We start from the raw sequence: 19,483 nt of genomic DNA on the forward strand, positions 1-19,483 counted from the left end.
TTCGTCTTTAGCTCGGATGTAAGTTCGTCTCCCAACTGACCTGGAGAAACCAAATCAAATGATTCGATATCATTTGTCTTAGTCATTGAACAAATCCGTATGTTTGCATAGAACCTGATGTTCTGCCATATGTTTTTCATTCAGTCTTACGGTACAGTAGTTTTACTTTTATTACGACTGGGATTCTTGATTATTCTACACCTCGCATGTCACATCCCATGCAATCGGCCACTTCCCATCTCTTCATACACCCGATGATGGACGATATAACCCCTCTTTTCCGTATTGATGCTCGCACTGGTTCATGACTGATGGGATGCCGAGCCGGCAGTCCATTGATGATAGTAGCACTCCATTTGCATCCAGTCCGGATTTCCTGTCGGAGGTCCCTCGATAATCGCATGGCCGAATATTCATTGTCTCGAGAATAGTAGGAATAGGGAAAAAGGATCTGTATCGATTAGTCACATTTAAATATGTAGTAGAGGTTATTACTTGTGATATAAATATTTTATGTAGTAATTCTTTCATCCTCAAAAACCTACCGTAAACATTATTATTTCTCCAGATCAGTTGCTGTCATCTGTGAAGATTCTGTCTGCTCCTCGCTTCGTACGTTGCATTGTTTTGTGTTTTATTTGTGTGCGCGCTCGCGCGTGCTTTCCTGCTACGCTTCGAAGTTTCCGGCACTTCGTTTGTTCTGAAATGGTTTACAGTCAGTAGAATTTTAAAGCGTTAGATCTCGAAGTACGCGTTAAAGTTGGACTTTCTTTCGTTCTCGCTTATATTATTTCCTTATTATTTTTAACTTTCTTCGCCCCGCTGTTTTTCTTAAAAAAATTGTATCGTGTTAATTAAATTGGCCATTTCTTACATCATGCATTTTTAACAAATTCTTACTTAAATATAACCACGTGTTTGATTAATCTTATAAGTTCTTGTTTAATACATATCATAAACAGTAACGTCGGGCTTTAACCTTATGATTGACACATGAAAGCGAACCGCAAGAAACGAAAACCGACTTCTTGGGTTTTAACGCAGATTTGGTGTGAAATATCACATATTTTCTATTTATTTCCGTTGCTTCGCGTGGTGATAAGTTTTGTAAACTCGTGATAGATAACTGTATTAAACTGCATACTGCAAAACATCGTTTGAAATAGATCAATGCATTTATTATATACTTTATTGATATTCTGACATTGCAGGACGCAGGGAAACAGGAAGACAGTTTCTATTACAGAATGTGATGTCCAGGCGTTGCGAATGAATTAATGAATTGTGAGACGCGAAGTTGTGGGATATTACAAATTAGGTTATTACCCCACCGGGAGGGACTGATTAAAATCATGAATCATCTCAGGATAGTCATTGCCCCGGCCAGCATTGGAATTCGTGTGTCTGTTGAATGTTTGCCACATTTTAACGTCTGTGTTTGCAACGTGTCTGTTTGTGTTGGAATTACTTTTATATACAGCTTATTTTTATAACTTTTATGAAAGGAAGTAAAAGTGTGTGTAACAGATTCAGAGGAATACTTACCATTTCCGTTTGATCTACATTCTTTTAATTTCAGCTGTTTTCTTTACGAGAAGCAAAGCTGCAGCTGATGCTTCAAAGTGAAAATATTCGTTTACACTGAACAGTGAAAAGAGTTGCATAATTTGTACTCTTTCCCAAATACGAGTATTTGGCCTTGTTAAGGTTTTAAAATTAAGGCGAATAAGCTGGTAAACATTAGAGGAGAATACAAATCTTTGTTTAAAAAATCTGGAGAAAGAATATTATTTAATAGATCTGGGCGTAGATGTAAAGTTAATATTAGAGTGGATCTTAGATTGGATTCGATTCTCAGGACTGGATCGGCAGGATTGGGGAGAGCGTCACTTAATGTCTTCTATTTGTTATCCTGCTCGCCTTTAATGGAGTTAAAATGTCTTCTGCTCCCTACAAATATCCCATAACGTTCGTGAAGTCGTGTGCGATAACATGAGTCCGTTCATTTGACCTACAAATTATCCACATCTCTAGAGAATTGCAGTGGTATCACGTTAAGCTAGTCTTAGCCCCTAGAGCGTTCCGTTGTATAACCATTTCAAATTTGGTTCATTCAAAGCGTGACGGTACATGTGTACGGCATCGGCTTGCTGATCGATTGTAAGTACAGGCGAATCTCATTATACACGGGGTTGCGTTCCTGCGAATCGCCGCGCATAACAGAAACGCGTTAAACGTGAAACACACGGGAATCGCCATTTTAATTTAAAACTGGTTGCAGGCTTCTTTGATGCTTGACGTATCATCTGCCTCGTATTTTGTGTTGAGCCTCGAGAAGGTCTGACTCGAGTAAAAAATAGGTTTGGTTCTCCTCATAATACCGAAATAAAACCGCGGATGACGAGTGCGTGTGTAAGGAGTCATGTGTTCTGTTTCCGTTCAGCCGCATAAAGCCCACAAACCAGAAGACAGTCGACATTCACCAAATGAGAGTTTAAAGTCTCAGGTTCCCTCGGTTGGTTTTCGTTGTCTTTTGAGCAGTTTGTGACGAGTTTAACATGACGGCTTCCTTAATAGAATCACAAAAGAATGATGAACTGTGATCTTATTTATATAGAAGAATGATTGTTCACTGTGGCGATGACAGTATGAGTCAGGAGAAGTTTACACGTGGGAGGAAAGTTCCAAAGCGTGGACGAGTATTGTCGATGTGCCCTTGGGTTGCTGTTTGGTACTTAAGTTGATGTAATGACTAACCGATCAACGTATCCGGGAGCAGCGAAGAATCTGTATTGATAAGTTGCAACCGGAAATGTGAATCAAGGAAGGGGTGGAAGAATGGCTTAAGATCAAACCAAAACCGTCTTATTATGATAGAAGAAGAAGAAATCTTGACCGTTGGACCAAATGAATTGAAAGGCAAGTTGATTACAAAAAGAAACAAGATATATCTAACACTTTGTGATTGTTTTGTCAAGATTTAAAATGGTATTTAATTTTGTATATGCCATTATAGAAGAAGCGCTCTTGTGGCGAAGGAGTGCGATTTCTCTTCAGTCGCTGCTTGGCATTGCAGTGACACTGACCGTGTGTGTGTGGCGGCTGTGCCTTGAATCAGTTCGGCTTGCTTCGTACTCTTTCATTTACATTAGGCTTTTTATACGATAAATAGAAAAGGAATTGGAATGGCACATGCAATTTCTAAAATGATCGAAAGCGTAAAAGAACTTAATGCATGAAAATTGCATTTTTCCGTGGAGGATTTGCAGGTACAGTGTTGATTGTGGCAGGTACATAGCGCCGAGTAAGATGTAGACCACTGCTTGGTCTTCCTTTTCTTTTTCCGCAGGTTTCATATTTGCTATTTTACGTAAAATATTTTATGTTATTTTTGGACGTTTCCTCTTGTATCAAACACACTGAGGCGTTTTTGTTCAAGTCAGAATGTACAGCAAAATTATGGTAGCCTGTAAAGATAAATTTGTCGGTACCAAATTGCATGCTTCAAGGTCACAGCAAAAAATACATGTCGCAACACGAACAGTGGAGCCCAGGCGAGTGAATACAGCTGAGAACTCGCAGAGTAGCAAAGCCAACAACGCAGCACGTGTGTGGGTGTGCATTAACTCCTTCTGTGGCCTTGAAACATGCAATTTGGTGACGGCTACTATAATTAAATCAGTCTATAATTTGGCAAGGCTGTGGGAACGACTAACAAATCGCAAAGAAATTAAATGCGGCGAATTCTAGCTAGCTTTCGGATCGGAATCGTTGAATCTTCTCGTCTGCTATCCGAAAGCGAGAAGGTCAGAATTTACAGAAGTGTAATTTCACCTTTTTTTAAAAAAAATTGAGATTGGGAGTGAAGATTGCTTGTCTTCTGGGATGTTGCGCCTTGTGATCTCGTAGAAACTGAGTAGCGTTTGAGATCGTGTTGCTGAGGAGAATACTTGGACCGATGAGGAAGTAAGGGTGGAGAAAATTGCATATTGAGGAGCTTTATAATTGTACATTTCACCAAATGTGATTAGGGTTAGCAAGTAAACAGGGATGTGAAATGGACGGGCCATGTAACGCGAATGGGAGACAAGAGAAATTTATACAAAATTTTAATCGGAAAATCTGAAGGGGAGAGATTAGCTGAAAGTCAATACGTGTAAATTGGAGGCGAATATTGAAATGGGCTGTAAAGAAACAGGGTTTAGGGGTATGAATAAACAAAGGATAGGGTACGGCGGCTGGCTGTTGTGAATACGGTTATGAACGTTAAGATTCCATAAAGAGTTGAGCGACTGTTACTGTAAATTCCATCATACTCGCTCAGTGATCACATGAATTAGCGTCTGTGCACTCAAATTACCGTTGACTAAAGAGTTGGATGAAAATGAACTTCGTTTGACCGAAAGGAACTGGCTTCAATATTGCGGCATTGTCTGTTGGAACATTTCCTCCGAACCGGAGTTTGAACTTTTTGCCTGCCATGCGTCAATCTGAGCCACGTGTACGTCTGTTTCATTTCCTGTCTTCTTATCACTGTGCTTGTTTTGTGCGTCTTACTATTTTGATGGTGTTTTTGACTTTTGTGTTTAAGCAGTCGTTTATCGTAATTTGGTACAATGCAGCGGATGGAAAAAAAGCATTCTATAAATATTGTGAGTAAAAAAAGTACGTATTCGGCCAGCAGCAGCGCGTAACTTAAGAGACACAATAAATGGGGCTGGTGGGGTTTCAGCTTATGTGCAGTGCCACAGGCTTGAATCAAAACCACATCCCTCGCCCTGTTTCCTTAAGATATATTTGAAAATCCTTCGGTGTGCGCTTAGGTCTCGAAAGTGTTCTCTTTCTTTTCTTTATCTTTTTTGAAGACACGACTTCGATCCAGTGGACAGCCAAAATTCGTTCAACAAACTCGCAGTGCCACGGTGGTCTAGCGGTTAGAACGCTGGCCTTGTAATCCTGGGGTCTCGGGTTCGATTCCCGGCGGTGCCCGAATTTATAGCTTTTGTTGGGCAAGGCCGTGGTCTAGGCAACACGGAGTTTTCCTCCGTGGCATCCCAACAATTACTCCATTCACACACAGAAGAAGGCAATGGCAAACCACTTCTGGATCATCTGCCAAGAACGTATATGAACAGGTCCCAGTCCGAGAAAAGGATGGAAGGATCCTGTTCATATGGACCTGTCGTCAGACAGAACACTAAATAAATAAATAAATGTATTTCTCATCTTTCCAGTGAGTGCGACATCTGACTTAAGCAGGAATAGAGATTGGCCTGTGATCTCCCACTCGCTTTAAGCGAGTTAATTTTGTGAGATGACGAGTAGAAATCCACAATAATCATTTAGCCTCTATACAGATAACAGAACAAAATGTGTAAGATAACTTGAATTTTAAGTATCGGTTATATTTTCAAGACTCCAGTTTACGAAGTTTAATGCGAATAGATGCTTCGCCAATTCTTTACGTTTCCATAAAAAGCTGCTCTAGACTGTTCCGATTCAGTCTTCATGTTGATATTGTGACTCTTTGGACGAGGTACTGGCCAATTGCAAGGACTCTACCTAGACAGGGTAATGCAATAAAACACAACTCGGACATGCTACCACACTAGAGTGGTTTTCGGATCCTTAGCTTCAGAGAGTTACAGCGGTGCAAGACTACACGATTTTGATCGCACTGCGAATTTGTTGAACGAATTTTGGCTGTCCACTGGATCGAAGTCGTGTCTTCAAAAAAGATAAAGAAAAGATCACCGTTGCCGTTTGACCACTCTGAGAATCCTAACGTTACGTAATACCTAAACCCTTACAGGAATTTCCTTCGTAATTTTTATGCTTACAGACATTACGTGTTCCTTCAGTTTTTGAAAGGTTCTTGGTCGTTCCTTGCAAGCAACGAACTTCAAATGATCCTAGAAGATAAAATTGAAGGTTAATGGCATTGTTACCTTGGTAACCATTTTATAGGACTCGTCGAATACATTGTCCATTTTTGTTAGGAAATGCGCACGTATTGAACGCAAAGTGAGGTAATGCTCCATCCATCACTGTAATTGAATATTGTGCAAAAAATCCATTCTGTATCATACACAGAAATGTTTTTCCTGCAACCGTTTAATAAATTGGATTATTGATATGACCTTGTTTCATATCCATAAAATTTTATTCCACCTGCCTGTTTTATATGACAGCGTAGTAGGCCTACGCAAAATGTCGTGGGCTGCGAGCCATAGACAGCAGATTCGAAAGCTTGGTTTCAAAAACCACTGTGTCAATCTGTCAGAGACCAAAAGTTTCGCACGCAGTTTTTTTATTTGTTTGTGAATGGCCTTTGGAAAAGTCTGCTAAAGCGTTTAGTGTTCTTTATTATGTCACTCGTCACTCATTTTACAACAGATGCTTACGAAGCTTCGTTTTTATGAATTGGCAGTTTTAAAAGGCATTGGAACTCTTAGACTTCTTGTTGGTATGTTAATTGACAGCCGTAATAATCAGGGTATCCACATTTGTTTTGCTGTCGTCGACTTATCGCGGAAATAAATCCAGTTTGGTTTGTAAATTTATGTTTTCTGAATCCGAAATCGTCGAGGGGTGGGGTGGTGCCACTAATAAGACCAAAATGTATTGACTCTGCCTTAATCATATCGGTGTGGCATATTCTGTTCACCGTAAACACAGGTGCGGCCAGTCGTTGTTAATTGAAAAATCTGAAGGCAAAATTCTGTAGTGGAAGAAATTGTCTAATTTCGTCTTCAAATTATGGGTATGGGAAATTACTCAGTAGTAAATACACCATAAATAAAATACAAAATGAAAACCAATGCAAACCGTTGGAACTAGGAGATGGAGAGACCAAATACACTAAGCGAAGTTAATAACAGGCAATTAAGCACAATCTTATTAGTTCATGATGATAAGTACTGCTAACTTACGCGGTTCAGTCTGCAAGCAAAGAAGAGGACGTTTATGAAGCTACTGTGTGTGTTGCAGTCGTCCTTGGTTGTAATTTAGTGTATTCAGCAACATTGTTCTCTGCAGATTCATTTAGTAAAGATAGCTACTGTACTTATAGGCTACACGTCAGGAAAAGGGCTTGTTGGATGAAGTATAATGCAGAAGGTTTATGCATGTGTGTATGAAGATCCGACTGTGGTTATCGTAATAAAATCTGAGGGTTGTTAACGGGATGAAATAGCGTAGTTACCCGCTATAAGTTTTTGTAATCTGCCATCTGCATATGGGTGAAAAGAGAAATGCGTATAAAATTTAATCTCAAAATTTGAAGGGAGACCTAAGCGATGGAAAGGTGACTTGAAAATAGATTTTAATTCAGTAGGATTTCAAGGCGGAAAGGGGGGGGGATGAATCGTGAAAAGACCATTTGGGAGACCTAGGCGTTGATAGGAAACATAAATTGATGTCTGTCTTGGTACTTTGCGTTGGTATAGGTATTTTATGATTTTTTAAATCAAATGTCATCTCTTCATTGAAGTCATTAAAAGTCGGTTACAGTCCGAAACCCTCATCTACGAATAGATGCAGCAACAGTAGGACATAAAATGTATTTCATCTTCGAGGAGTGTGCACCTGTCGCTAGAGGCATCCACGTGGATCTGATGGGTCTGATCCCTTCCTTTTATTTCTTATGAAGTGCGGTATTGCATCCTGAATGGTAACTTGTCTCCCACAGGGAAGAAGTCCAGGACCATACGGTTCGATGGGGTGCCAAATTCGAGTTTGTCTGCAAGATGAGCGCCAATGCCTCCACAGGGGTTTTGGATCCTTGTATCCTGAGGATATCCGTCAGGAAGGTAAGTAATATTGCTTTACCCTTAAAAAGCTCCAGGACACAAAGGCTTGCCTATGGCACATATATTTAGAGCAGTGTTCTAGGCTCTGAGACCAGTCGAGTTCAGTGCAATTTTTCTGCGCCTACACGTATAGGAAAGTCAAAGCTTTGTTGGCTGCACGCGTGAATACGAAATCTACACCATGGTTTGCAACCCTGTCATAGAAATCAAAATGGAAATAATGCCCATTGGGTGCTGCCCATAGCCAACCGGACACATGCCAAATTGGGCACATTCAGAACTGGAGACATAAGGCACAAGCCCTCATAGCTTTGTAAAAGTAGGCCGTTGCTGGAGGTTTTTCGGCCGAAGAACATTTTACTGAGGCGAATTTCCTTTTCATCTTCATGACGTATCTCGTTATCAGATTAGGCGTGACTAAAGTATTATATATTTTCTCGTTATTACCCTATTTACTTGCCGCTGGGAATTTATGATCGGTTTATTGCTGTAACTCCGTGGAGTAGAGCGTCTCTTTATAAGCCAATATTCGGTCAGGTAGTCTAGAAATTCCCTGCCTTTTATGTAACCCGGAAGTCATTACCGTGTTCACAAGAGCCCGACACAGGACCAGGTCCGATGTCTGTGTAACATTTCGTAATGTGTCAGCTTTTGACAGCGAGAAGTTTAGACCCCCACAGAACCTTAATCTGGAAGAATGCCCCTCACAGGCTGTCCGCGACTGTTTATTCAGTATACAGCAGTATTTCTCAAAACACGTTTTTGCCAGTCGCTGATTTCAAGTATCTGCTGTTTTCCATTTGTGTATAGTTTGCCGGTGTAGCTCAGTCAGTATAGTGACTGACTACGGACTGGATGACCAGGGCCCGATCCCTGGCAGGGACAGAGGATTCTTCCTCTTGCCTCTGCGTTCAGACTGGCTCTGGGGCCTACCCAGTGGGTACCGGGGTCCTTTCCAGAAGATAAAGCGCAGCCGGGGCGTGACGCTGACCCCCTCACCCCCATCTAGTGCAGAGGTCAAGCATGAGTAGGAGCTTTATCGCCTCTCCACCCAAGCGATGTGGTGTGAAGAACGCCTTTGGAATGTTGGTGTACTCCAAAGAATACGCCTTTCCAGTCTTGATGACATGCTACCTGAACATGTCATTACGAATCAATAAGTCATGTTTAATGCCTGACATTTTAAACATTATTAACGGGGACAGGCTATTTTGACGAAGGTTTTCGTGACTTGTCAGTACGTCCATGCAGATTTCGTAGTAGTTATCGTAGCTCTTTGAAGGCGAAGCTTATCTAAACAATATTTAAAGATTTAGTTCCTACGACAAAGAGAACACATCTCCATTACAAGTATCACTTTGTTAATTCTCTTTAAGGAAATAATCATTGTTTACTCTAAACCAGTTACAGACTGTTAAAGCAGGTGGCACATACTCATTTAGTTATCATTGGGGTTTAAGGAGCAAAAATTAATCGCGAATTTTTTTTTCTAATTTCGTCATTCATGATAATTTGGTGTCGGCAGACGCTATATAATCCAGGCGTTCTAAAATAGAATATGGACAGGAACCTTGGAGGTACACTCAGAGTGTAGACAAACCAGTTTATTGATGATAATGTGTCAGTACATGCCGCATTTGACGTAGTGACGACACTAAAGGAATACACCGAAGTATGCGGAACAGATCTTGGACCGCTCATGCAATGCGGTACAATGTTGACTGAGTTGTGGATGGCATCTGTCCAAAACAACAGTTGCAGTATTTCCCTTGAAATACTCGCAGCGGCTGGCCTTTCATAAAACGCAGTGCTGCATGCAGTTCTTGTTCAAATCGACTTTTAAAGGCGTTCGATTAGGTTATATCTACATGTTATCGTCGTTATCATCAACATCGTCATCAAACTTTGCGTTGCGGGTCACTGGATCTCTCCCCTTGCTGTTTCTGTATCTTTGGCCACTGAAGCAGGCTCTAAAGCAAGCATGTCAAACTCAAAGGCTAACACGGGCCAAATAAAAAAGGTTTAAGTTTATGTGGGCCGCAAAAAACAAACAAAAAAAAACTTCAATTTTCACAGAAACGTAGATTTATTTCGAAAAGTATAGTATAAAAAAGAACAAGATTAATGTTTTCTTTCTGACACTTGACATCTCTTCTCTGCTACTATCTTTCCTACTTCGGGGGAAATCTTGTTCGCAGTGATTACTTTCAAAACTGACCCAAGGTGAATGTCAGTAATTCTGGATCTGACAGGAGACTTTATTTCCTTTCATAATTGTAAATAACTGCTCACACCTATAAGTACTTCCAACCATGGAAATAATTTCATATGCGAATTTTCTAGTATTTTCAAACCTGGCAGGTAAATATTTGTAAAATCCAGGCACGTCAACCTCACTGAATTTTGCCTTCAAATTAAATTACGAAATTTTTATTAAAACGTTTCTTACATATCGTTATATTGGCTGGGCCGCAAAAATATTCGTTTTGGGCCGCGAGTTTGACATGCTTGCTCTATAGGGACGTGGATTGCGGTTGGGTGTTCAAGTGAAACAAGCGTCTTTTTCCAGCAACAGCAACAGCTGCCTTGGGAATTCTTCGAGAAAGACTTCCAGCGCCTCGGGACTCGGTGGGACACATGTCCGAGCGAGCTCAGTAGACATTATGTAATCGTCTCTTTACCAGTTTTTGTTGAACCACCGTCACACATTTACCTAATGCTGCAGCCGAGTGGTCCCGAGTAAAATCTAGGCCCAGAGGCCGGCTATCCTGACGTGTTTCATACTTTTTGTGAGTCCGTCCAGATAAATACGGGGTTAGTTCCGTATTTCAAATTAATCCACGATCTCTCCCCTCCGTATCCTTTTCAGTTCATTAATCGTCTCATCGTTCAACGAGTTTTTTTCTGAGCTACAGACAGCGTCGTTAAATAAATCGCTATTTTGTCTCTACTTTGTGTTTTCAAGGTTTGCTCGAATTTCAGTATTTCCATGATGCCTGTGGTTCTTCGTGTTCTCGCAGAATCTGAACTTGATATGCTGTTCATCTTCATACTGGGTTTTGAAGATACGCCTATTGGGTGTTCAGCTATGAACTTCCTAGCTACTAGGTAGGATCTAAACCATCCCATTGAAACTCGTCAGAGTTTGAACGCTTAGTACTTTGAATATTAACGAGTGATAAGGCGGCTTATTCAGATTGATTTGACATGGATGGTGGGTTACAACCGTGGAAGTGCAGAAGGCAGGGGTGGATAAACAGCTAACTTAGCTGGCCACATGGAACTGTATTAGGGAGATGGTTCATCCATGATCTATTCAGCCTGTTTATGGAACAGACATCAAATACTGGTCGTGTGATGGTGAACTACGCATAGATAGCACTCATCAGACACATCTTGAACAGAGCGTGGCAGTAATTGCAATTAAAACATGTAATGGGATAACTTGTTCAGCTAAACTAGAGGCAACGACCTGGACGACTGGGGTTCTGCTCCAGGCAGGGATTTTTCTCTTTTCCTTGCCGAGCTACCTGATGTGTACCATAAACTATCCGGAGTGAGAAACTGTTCCGAGGTTAAAGATGAACGGAGATTTGCATGGGTTTACCACAAGCTTTCGTGGCGTATTACTAAGAGAAGGCAGTGATTCATTATTCAGATCATAGTGTGTAATAAAATTTAAATAAAGGTTGCGGGAAAGAATTTTGGAGCTGCTAAAGACAGAATTCTGGGGAATAGAGTTCAATTCTTACCGTAGCATGCTATGGGCAGTGCGATAAAAAGATTTTGTGTAGGTTTCCAGTTTCCAAAGGAACAATCTGCCAAGGTCCTTCTAAGTTTAGGTTGTAGGAAGTATGTAAATTCATTTTAAAGAAATACGAGGAATGTGAGGATGTTTACTGAATTCAGCTGAGTACGCCTGGTCACTTGGAGAACTTCTGAACACGTCAATGAACTTTCAGATTACTTAAAAGGCAAGGAACGTCTTGACCAACTGGGCGACTAGCAGTTTCTCAGCAACATAGAGTTGATATTTTCTTACACCTTCGATGAGGATTTGAAAGTCGATTTTGTCAACTGAGATACCTTAATCACCTTTTGAGTATACCAGTTCTGCATCTTAATGTGTGTTATAATAGGTAATTCATGTTTTATTACTTACGAACTCACATGAAGGTGAATATTTACGTAATATACTAGAGGCTGTTGAGACATTTTCTTCGACAGTTACGTAATTGTGATCTCCATAGTCTTAATGCGTTTTTGCCTTCAGAGTTTTCAATGCCATGACCCTAACCCACTCTGAAGTTGTATATAAACATTCAGTGAAAGTGGTTTCAGTGAATTGTATTATTTAAGAAAGTATCAGGTTCTTCGTTTGTTTAAGGTCGGTTCACGTTTATCTCTCGTTACCAGAGTGCGGTATAAAATCTTAATGTACTTGAAACTAGCTATTATGGCAAGAGTTCAAAGATCCGGGGAGGATAAAGCAAGTATAAATTATATTCACCGTCTTCTAAATATTAAAATTGTACCTGTTGTTTTACGTGGATGCGAAACTTGATCTCCTATCATAAGATTAAGGGGATTTGAAAACAAAGTGCTGAAGAGAATATTAATTGTACTTAAACACAAGTTGTGAAGAAGGTTTCGTAATTAGAAATTTGTAATTTGCACTCTTTGCCATTTATAATTAGGGTGATGGACCCTGAGAGAATGAAATGGACGGATATGTAGCGCGCTTAGGAAAATCAGATATGCGTACACGCCTTTCTGGAAGACGTCATCTTAGAGACACTGTACGGCCATTGATAATAATTCAGTGGTTGTGGGAAAGTTGAGCCAGGTATCCCCTGGTAATCCCGTTGTTACGAGAACATTCTTGCGTTGTTTCAGTTTGTTTCTTGTGGCTGGCGAATAAGATGGAATCCACATTCAGTGACTGGGTTTTTGTATTGAAACTCTAATTTTGCACCGTGGTGACGCTGTGCTACGAGATCCCATCATCGCTCGTGTTAGAGATCGCCTGCTGTTGCAATGTACGAAGTCGAAAAAATAATTTTGAATTAAGAAGTTAGCGGGTTGGGGGTCATTGAAAGCAGTAATTGTTTGAATAAAGCGTTCTTGTTGTTGGATAGTGTTGATAATTTATTTATAATGCAAGGAATGCGTTTATGGAGACATTTCCGAAAAGCGCTGTTGCAAGGAAGTCGACAGTTCATTGTGCGCCTGTTTTATGTATCTGGGTGTGCCATCCCTAGAAAACAAATTGCAACTCCTGTTTTAAAAGTTAAGGCTGTAAATATGAAACTTATAAAATTCGAATGGGTACGTCCTACTTGTATCACTCTGTAATTTAGCACTTTTCATGACTGAAGTGTCGTGTCAAACTGCGGGCTTCGTTATTAGCGGTGTTGAACTTTCGGGTTGTACGTACAGGACACCCGTTTCGGGATAGTTCTTTTGTGTTCACATTTTTGCACTGCGCACGGAAGACGTGGAATAAGATAAATATTCCAAAGATCGGAGGTCAAATATCTTTCTTCTGAAAAGAAACATGTTGAAGCAGGCTTAAGCCTGTTCATTATACCGACCTTGATCATGGTTAAGGAATTAAGTCACATTTAGTATATTCGTCCACATTGTAAAATAATTGAGTCTGTACATTCAAATGATGTCACCGTTACGTCATGTTAAAACAGTGTGGGCTGTCTGTTGCTGATGAGTTTGCTTATGAATTGCGGTGTGAGATCCTCCACCAAGAATTCAGTTGCCAGTCGCCCTGATGACATGTGCTACGCACTGTATCATTTAAGAACTGTCTAAGAAGGAGCAGCAGTGTGCCGAAGATGGAACGGGCATTCTTAGCACTGAAGATGACGGTCTTCTGGGTTGTAACGCACCGTAGTCTGGTGGAAGTTTGCGGACGTTTCAGAGGAAGGCCTACTTGCTGCCTGCATCTTCAAGGAGCCCCTGAAACGTTGGTGAACTTTTTCCAGGCGGCATCTGATTTGGTCGAAACTTTCACTAAATTTTGCCGTTATATTTTGATTTGGATATATTTTAAGGATCACTTAAGGGTCTAAACGAATTTTTACTAATATGTTATTAAATTGTTTTGCTGATTTTAATAAAACTTGACGTACCATGTCTATAGGCGTATTTGATTATTTTTAATTCATTTTAGGAACACTTTTTCCATCAATGTTTTTATATATCTTATGAGTCTTGTAACAAAAACTTCTTATAATATGCTTATAAAGTATTAATATATATTTTAATTATTTGTTGTTTACTCATCTCTGCCTGTTCCACTCACATGTGTTATTTGCCTGGTTCTCTGGGTCTTCCTCTTCAACATCAAACAGAATAGTGCTGTATGCTGTAGTACCAAGCTTTCTGAAAACAAAAGTCGTGTGTTGTCACCTTCTTGGTTCACCCATCACAATCACTGCTCTCCTATTTTTGTGTCTTCAAAGGAAATCGATTTGCCAGAGACCGGTGTCCGGTCAAGGTCACGGTTATGTTTGTCGTATTATACAGAGCAGTTCATCGCGGCCCTGTTGTCTGTGCTTTCGGCTTGGGAATTGTCGGGCAGCGTTTAGGTAGTCACAAAGTGTCGTAAATAATGTCACGGAGCAGAGTACTTGAAAAAGGTAAAACTCGCCAAGCTAGCCAAGGAAATCCTTGCCTTTTATCGAACCAGAAGGCTCATTGCCGTGTTCACAAGACTCCGCCATTGAAACCTGCCCTGGATGAACGCAGTTCACATCCTCCCACATAATTAGTTTTCTCTCCTTTTACCAACCTCGTAACTAGCGTCTGATAGAGCTTCTTTGTATCTTTTATCTTATTTATGTTTTCACCCAAGAATTTTATGTCTGGCGTATGCTGATGGTTGTTTATCTCATTTATTTCCAGTTTCTCCTGGTTTTCTTCGACTTTATTGATGGAATATTCGAAATCAATAAAGCATCTCCTTCTTTCAGACCATTTTGTGTAGGAGGAAATGTTAAATGTTTACCAAGGCTGTCACCCTGAAAAGAAATGCATTCAAGCGCAGGTACTGAACGTTCTAAAATGTTGTGGATGTGTTGATTTAAGAATGAGTGCAAGCATCAATGTATGTGTGCAGAAGAAAAAATCTAATTGCATTCTTACTATCAGTCTATTAAAAATAAAGTCTGTGACTGTAATCACTGAAAACAGCTTCTGAAAGTAGTCCCTTTTTATCTAAATATTTCAGATGTATTCAGTGGTATACATTTTTTGGTTAATAATGTCTCCCGCCAGGGCCGTAGTTATTTGATTGACTAATACTAATTGTGTCTTTGAGCCTTACAAAATAAAAGGACCCTTCTCCTGGCCTCTGGAGCAGCTGGGACATTCGCCCCTCCAAGATTCCTTTCCGCTGACCGAGTTCCTGGAATTTCACGATCAGTCGTCCACGTATGTGCTCTGTCTTTGGCAAACGCACACTCACCCTAACCGCGTCTGTCAGGTTTCCAGTCCTTTGAACCTGTTACCTGAACAGATTTGTACAGAAATAGAATAAAATATGACGTAACTGGTTCAAATGACGTAATATACAGATGACGGTCACAGTGACGTAGAAGAACTTTTACTAAACGCGAAGAATCATTACAGTGTTCACAAGGATCGCCACTGGGTCCTATCCTGAGGCAGTTGCGTCCTGTTAACATCCTCATACCCTACTTTGTAAGAGCTATTTTAATATTATCCAGTAACATACTTAACAGAATTGAACGTTGGGCGAATGTTGTGGGCGTTCAGTTTTTTGGGGAATATTTCGAAGAGAATGTGCGCATTATATTAAGGTAAAAATGGTTCAGGAAATGCTTGATGTGAGAATCGCGTTTCTCTTTAGATAACTCAAGGGAAAGTAACAGCATTGCTCAGTGTTTCATCCATTAATTCGAGAATAAAGGGACGGGAATGTTTGTTGGGCAAAGCAGCTAGAGCTTGACGTTATTCACTTACCTACTAACTAACAAGATGGCTTACCGAACCCGAAGGTTCATCACCAACGTAACCAAAGCCCTCCACCGGACCCTATTATGCACGTACCTACACTTGGTATAAATGAGTACTTGGAGCTTTGCCTCTGTTCGTCCTTACGTCTTCATGGCGTGCTACTTACGTAAATGCGTGGGTGGCTTTACCTCTGTCTTTCGAGATAACGTTGTGAACTGTAGCATAACAGAAGTTACCATACTGGTCTCTGCGTCTGCCATTTCAGAAATCCTTCCCAGGAACATTGGTAATTAGTTAATAATGGCGTCGGTGAATTTAATTGGGATTCGTATCGGGTTAGGTATTTCCGTGGGTCACGGATGTAACGACCTTGTCTGATGGCGAAATTATGTCTGTTGTATAATTGTTATTCATAATCTATTCTGTATCTTTCCCGTCGTGGAACAAGTAGGTCGCGAGTTTATAACGAAGTTTTACGCTTTCAGCGTGGTTGAAAACGCCATGTTGTCATTTTATATAACTGGTAGTGACGCCTTTGCGTACATTACGATGATGAAATGCTTTTTAGAAGCAGAAAGCGATACTGATTTCTGTTACATTATGTTATTCTTCTGGGTTTTGGCGCCGTGCACACTCGTCGGTAGATGCCAACGTTTCAGATAAACATACTTCCTCTATCTTCGGGGTTGAAACCCTATATATTCTCATCACCGCCGTGAAAACCTCAAATCTCACAAGTCTGAAACAATTTACATGACTATCAGTTGAAGTTCTCTGAAAGGAACATCTAGTTAATGGCCTGTCCTGTCATCTGGTATTTGTGGTCGACTAGAGGAGGGTCGCTTTTGTTGGGTTTGACCTGCCTTCATATTACAAAGCTCTCGAGTGTTAAGTATTTTACACATCACTGCCGCTATTTTCCTTGGTTATTAAAGTGGGGAGGTCACGTAGAATTTGTTAGATACAAGAAGAAAGAATCAGTTTTGTCAATATTTTAATAGGAGGCGATTGCCCTGACGATGGAGACAGCAGGATTTTAAAACGTATGGAAACGGAACGTTGAAAATATGCAGCGTTTGCTAAGTTTCTGTGTAGAATGTAAAGCAGTTTTGCGGTCGCGAAAAACCTTTATTTGACTTTCAGTTTGATGCCTGCAAATAATAAACAATTGGAGTGATCTTAAGTTCTGTTTGAAAATATTTCACTATTTTTACAAATCCCACATGAAGAATCTGTTTTATGTTTAACAGAGACATGGAGGCGATTAGAAACTTCCATGTAAAATAATACAAATTTAACATACTCGGAATCTGCTAGTTGAAATGGTTCATCAAATTTTATAATTATTTATTCATGGTTTCTTCTTGCCTCGCCGTTTAGCTTGAAACATTTGAAAGAAACCAGGCGGTCGTGTTTAGCATTACCATCGATTTGTCAGTTTTGACGAACGTTTTGTGAACATGTGTTTCATCATGGTCTGAATTAGACGTAACGAAGGAACTGAAGTCCCCGTTTATTTGTTCAGGGCACTGCCATGACAAACACAAAGCGTCAGCAGTGAACTACTGGCTGACAAGTGGCCACCAAAGTTGCTGCTGTGTATACATTTTTTGGGATACCTTGTAGTAACATTAACAACCAGATGGTTGCGGTAGTACGCTTTAGACGTGCTTTCGGGAAATACGCTTTTCAAATCTCGACTAAATTGACGCATATTGAAATTGGTCCTGACCACCTCCCTCTCTACTCACCAATCATGATCTTGTCTTATTCGAAGATATGTAACATTGCAGTTGAAACAGTTCAGTAAAAACCGAGGAATCGGATTCGCAGGCAGATCGCCCACACCGAATTAAAATGGAAACAAATTTGGAACTATGCTTGTAATTTGACCCTTGGCCTTTGTAAATGGTGTCGGTGACGTTAGAATTGTCTGAGGTCAGTTACCTCTACAGCGTAAAGTGGTCGTTACAATTGCCAGATGTAATTAAAATTTAAATAGCAAGGCATTTGTCGTAAAAAAAATTCCAGTGTCCAATTGAATCAAAATCGGTTTATCCGTTCCCGAGTTGCGCTGTTGCGAACGCGACTGAAATAATTTATAACTTTCGAAAGCTAAATATTGCGTGATCTATGCTCTGTAAAACCCGACGTTTATATTTTTGTATTTAGAAGTGACTGCGTGTTTGCACGTAATAATTTCCGCTGCCACTGCTGAATTTGTGCCGCTCGCTTGTTCTCATACTAAAGCGTTTTATAATTTCAACTGAACCATGCCTATCTTCTAAAAAGGGAATAAGAAATAAGTTCGCCTCGTTTAAGCATGTAGTGTATACAACCTGTTCTTCCAGCTGTTCCTCCAACAAGACCCTGCTTGTATCAGCAAGGTCCCATCCAAGGTCAAGACCTCAAGAGCGCAGAAAAACATTTGCACTGTTCGAAAATGTTGTTTTCTAGTAAAGTTCTTACGAGTCGCTGACAAGGTGGTGAACTTTTCTGCACTCTTGTAACTTGCTTTGTACAGAAGTACTTCCGTGATTTAAACATCCTAAATCGCCCATAGGAACTGTAGGCCTGTAGATGTCACTTAAACCCACCCCTCTGCCCAGACAAGTAAAGAATATGTTGAATGAAACAGCTCCTCTTTTGACGTAAATACGTCTATAAGGAAGGGTCATTCGGCAAAAAAGTGGAACTAAAAAGTGTAACCTGGTTACCTAGGGAACGTCGTGTTTACTCGGCATTGTTGTTACCTAGGAAACGTCATCTGTTTACTTAGCATTGTTGTTACCTATAAAACATTTCATTACATTACCTTACCTTACATTACATTCAGCTACCACAGACCCAAAACCGCCACGGTGGTCTAGTGGTTAGAACACTAGCCTTGTAATCCTGGGGTCCCGGGTTCAATTCCCGGTGGTGCTCAGATTTATAACTTGTGTTGGGCATCACGGAGTTTTCCTCCGGGGGCTCCCCGGTTTCTGCGTGGCATCCTAACAATTACTCCACTCACACACACACAGAAGAAGGCAATGGCAAACCACTTCTGGATCATCTGCCAAGAATGTATATATGTATGAACGGGTCCCTGACAACCTGAAGAGGATGGAAGGACCCTGTTCATAGTATATGGACCTGTCATCAGACAGAACACTAATAATAATAAATAATAACCACAGACCGATTTTAAGCGTAACTAATTGAAGTTGAATAATCAATGTCTTAATCAAACTTATCTCAATTGTAAAGCATGTATAAAGGAAATATTTAGAATAAAGCCAATATATAAACTTCCTTTCCGTATAGACGTATTTACGTCAAATTCTCCGGAACCGTGGTTCCACTATCACTTTTTTAGCAGTTTCATTTTATATGTTATTTGCGCGAAGCGAATGCATGCAGCAGAGGTCATGTTCGTTACTGTGCACGTAATAATGTAATTTTGGTTTATACCAGTGAGATGTAATTCCTACTTTGCATGGAGCTCGAATCGAACTTGATCAGTTTTCTAAAAGAAAATTGTTCGTGACATTAAATATAGACCTAATTTGAAACCTAAACCTTTGTATGTAATGTTTTGTATTTATAGAAGATCAGTTACCATACATCATTTCGGGATCCTAATTAATTGGCGCTAGTATTGTTCCCACCCCATAAGTTCTCGCGTCCGCATT

The 19,483-nt window shown here is 40.3% G+C and overlaps 1 protein-coding gene and 1 long non-coding RNA gene across 8 annotated transcripts in view; one reads left to right on the forward strand and one right to left on the reverse strand.

The window, feature by feature from the left end:
- The window catches only part of LOC110831224 (early estrogen-induced gene 1 protein), a 58,419-nt gene that overhangs the window by 10,847 nt on the left and 28,089 nt on the right, over positions 1-19,483 (forward strand). For all 5 annotated transcript variants that reach the window (XM_087340100.1, XM_022066987.2, XM_087340099.1 and 2 more), the window contains one exon: positions 7,691-7,811. In XM_087340100.1, the coding sequence (XP_087196226.1) occupies positions 7,691-7,811 (121 nt within the window). The remainder of the gene's footprint in view (positions 1-7,690; positions 7,812-19,483) is intronic.
- Positions 13,045-18,781, reverse strand: LOC110831225 (uncharacterized). Of its 3 annotated transcripts, none has more exons than XR_015532620.1 (5): positions 18,146-18,781; positions 15,154-16,545; positions 14,620-14,848; positions 14,131-14,210; positions 13,045-13,784 (listed from the first exon to the last, which is right to left on the reverse strand). It is a non-coding gene; the product is annotated as an uncharacterized LOC110831225 (long non-coding RNA). The 3 variants fall into 3 exon arrangements; XR_015532619.1 differs by lacking the exon at positions 13,045-13,784 and having other exon boundaries at positions 13,835-14,210; positions 15,154-15,337; positions 16,404-16,545; positions 18,146-18,763; XR_002543507.2 differs by lacking the exon at positions 13,045-13,784 and having other exon boundaries at positions 13,835-14,210; positions 18,146-18,780.

Source organism: Zootermopsis nevadensis, unplaced genomic scaffold (genome assembly GCF_977971745.1).
Source record: "Zootermopsis nevadensis isolate Lab colony 2312 unplaced genomic scaffold, Znev_1.0 Znev_ptg000061l, whole genome shotgun sequence".
Lineage (NCBI taxonomy): Eukaryota > Metazoa > Arthropoda > Insecta > Blattodea > Termopsidae > Zootermopsis > Zootermopsis nevadensis.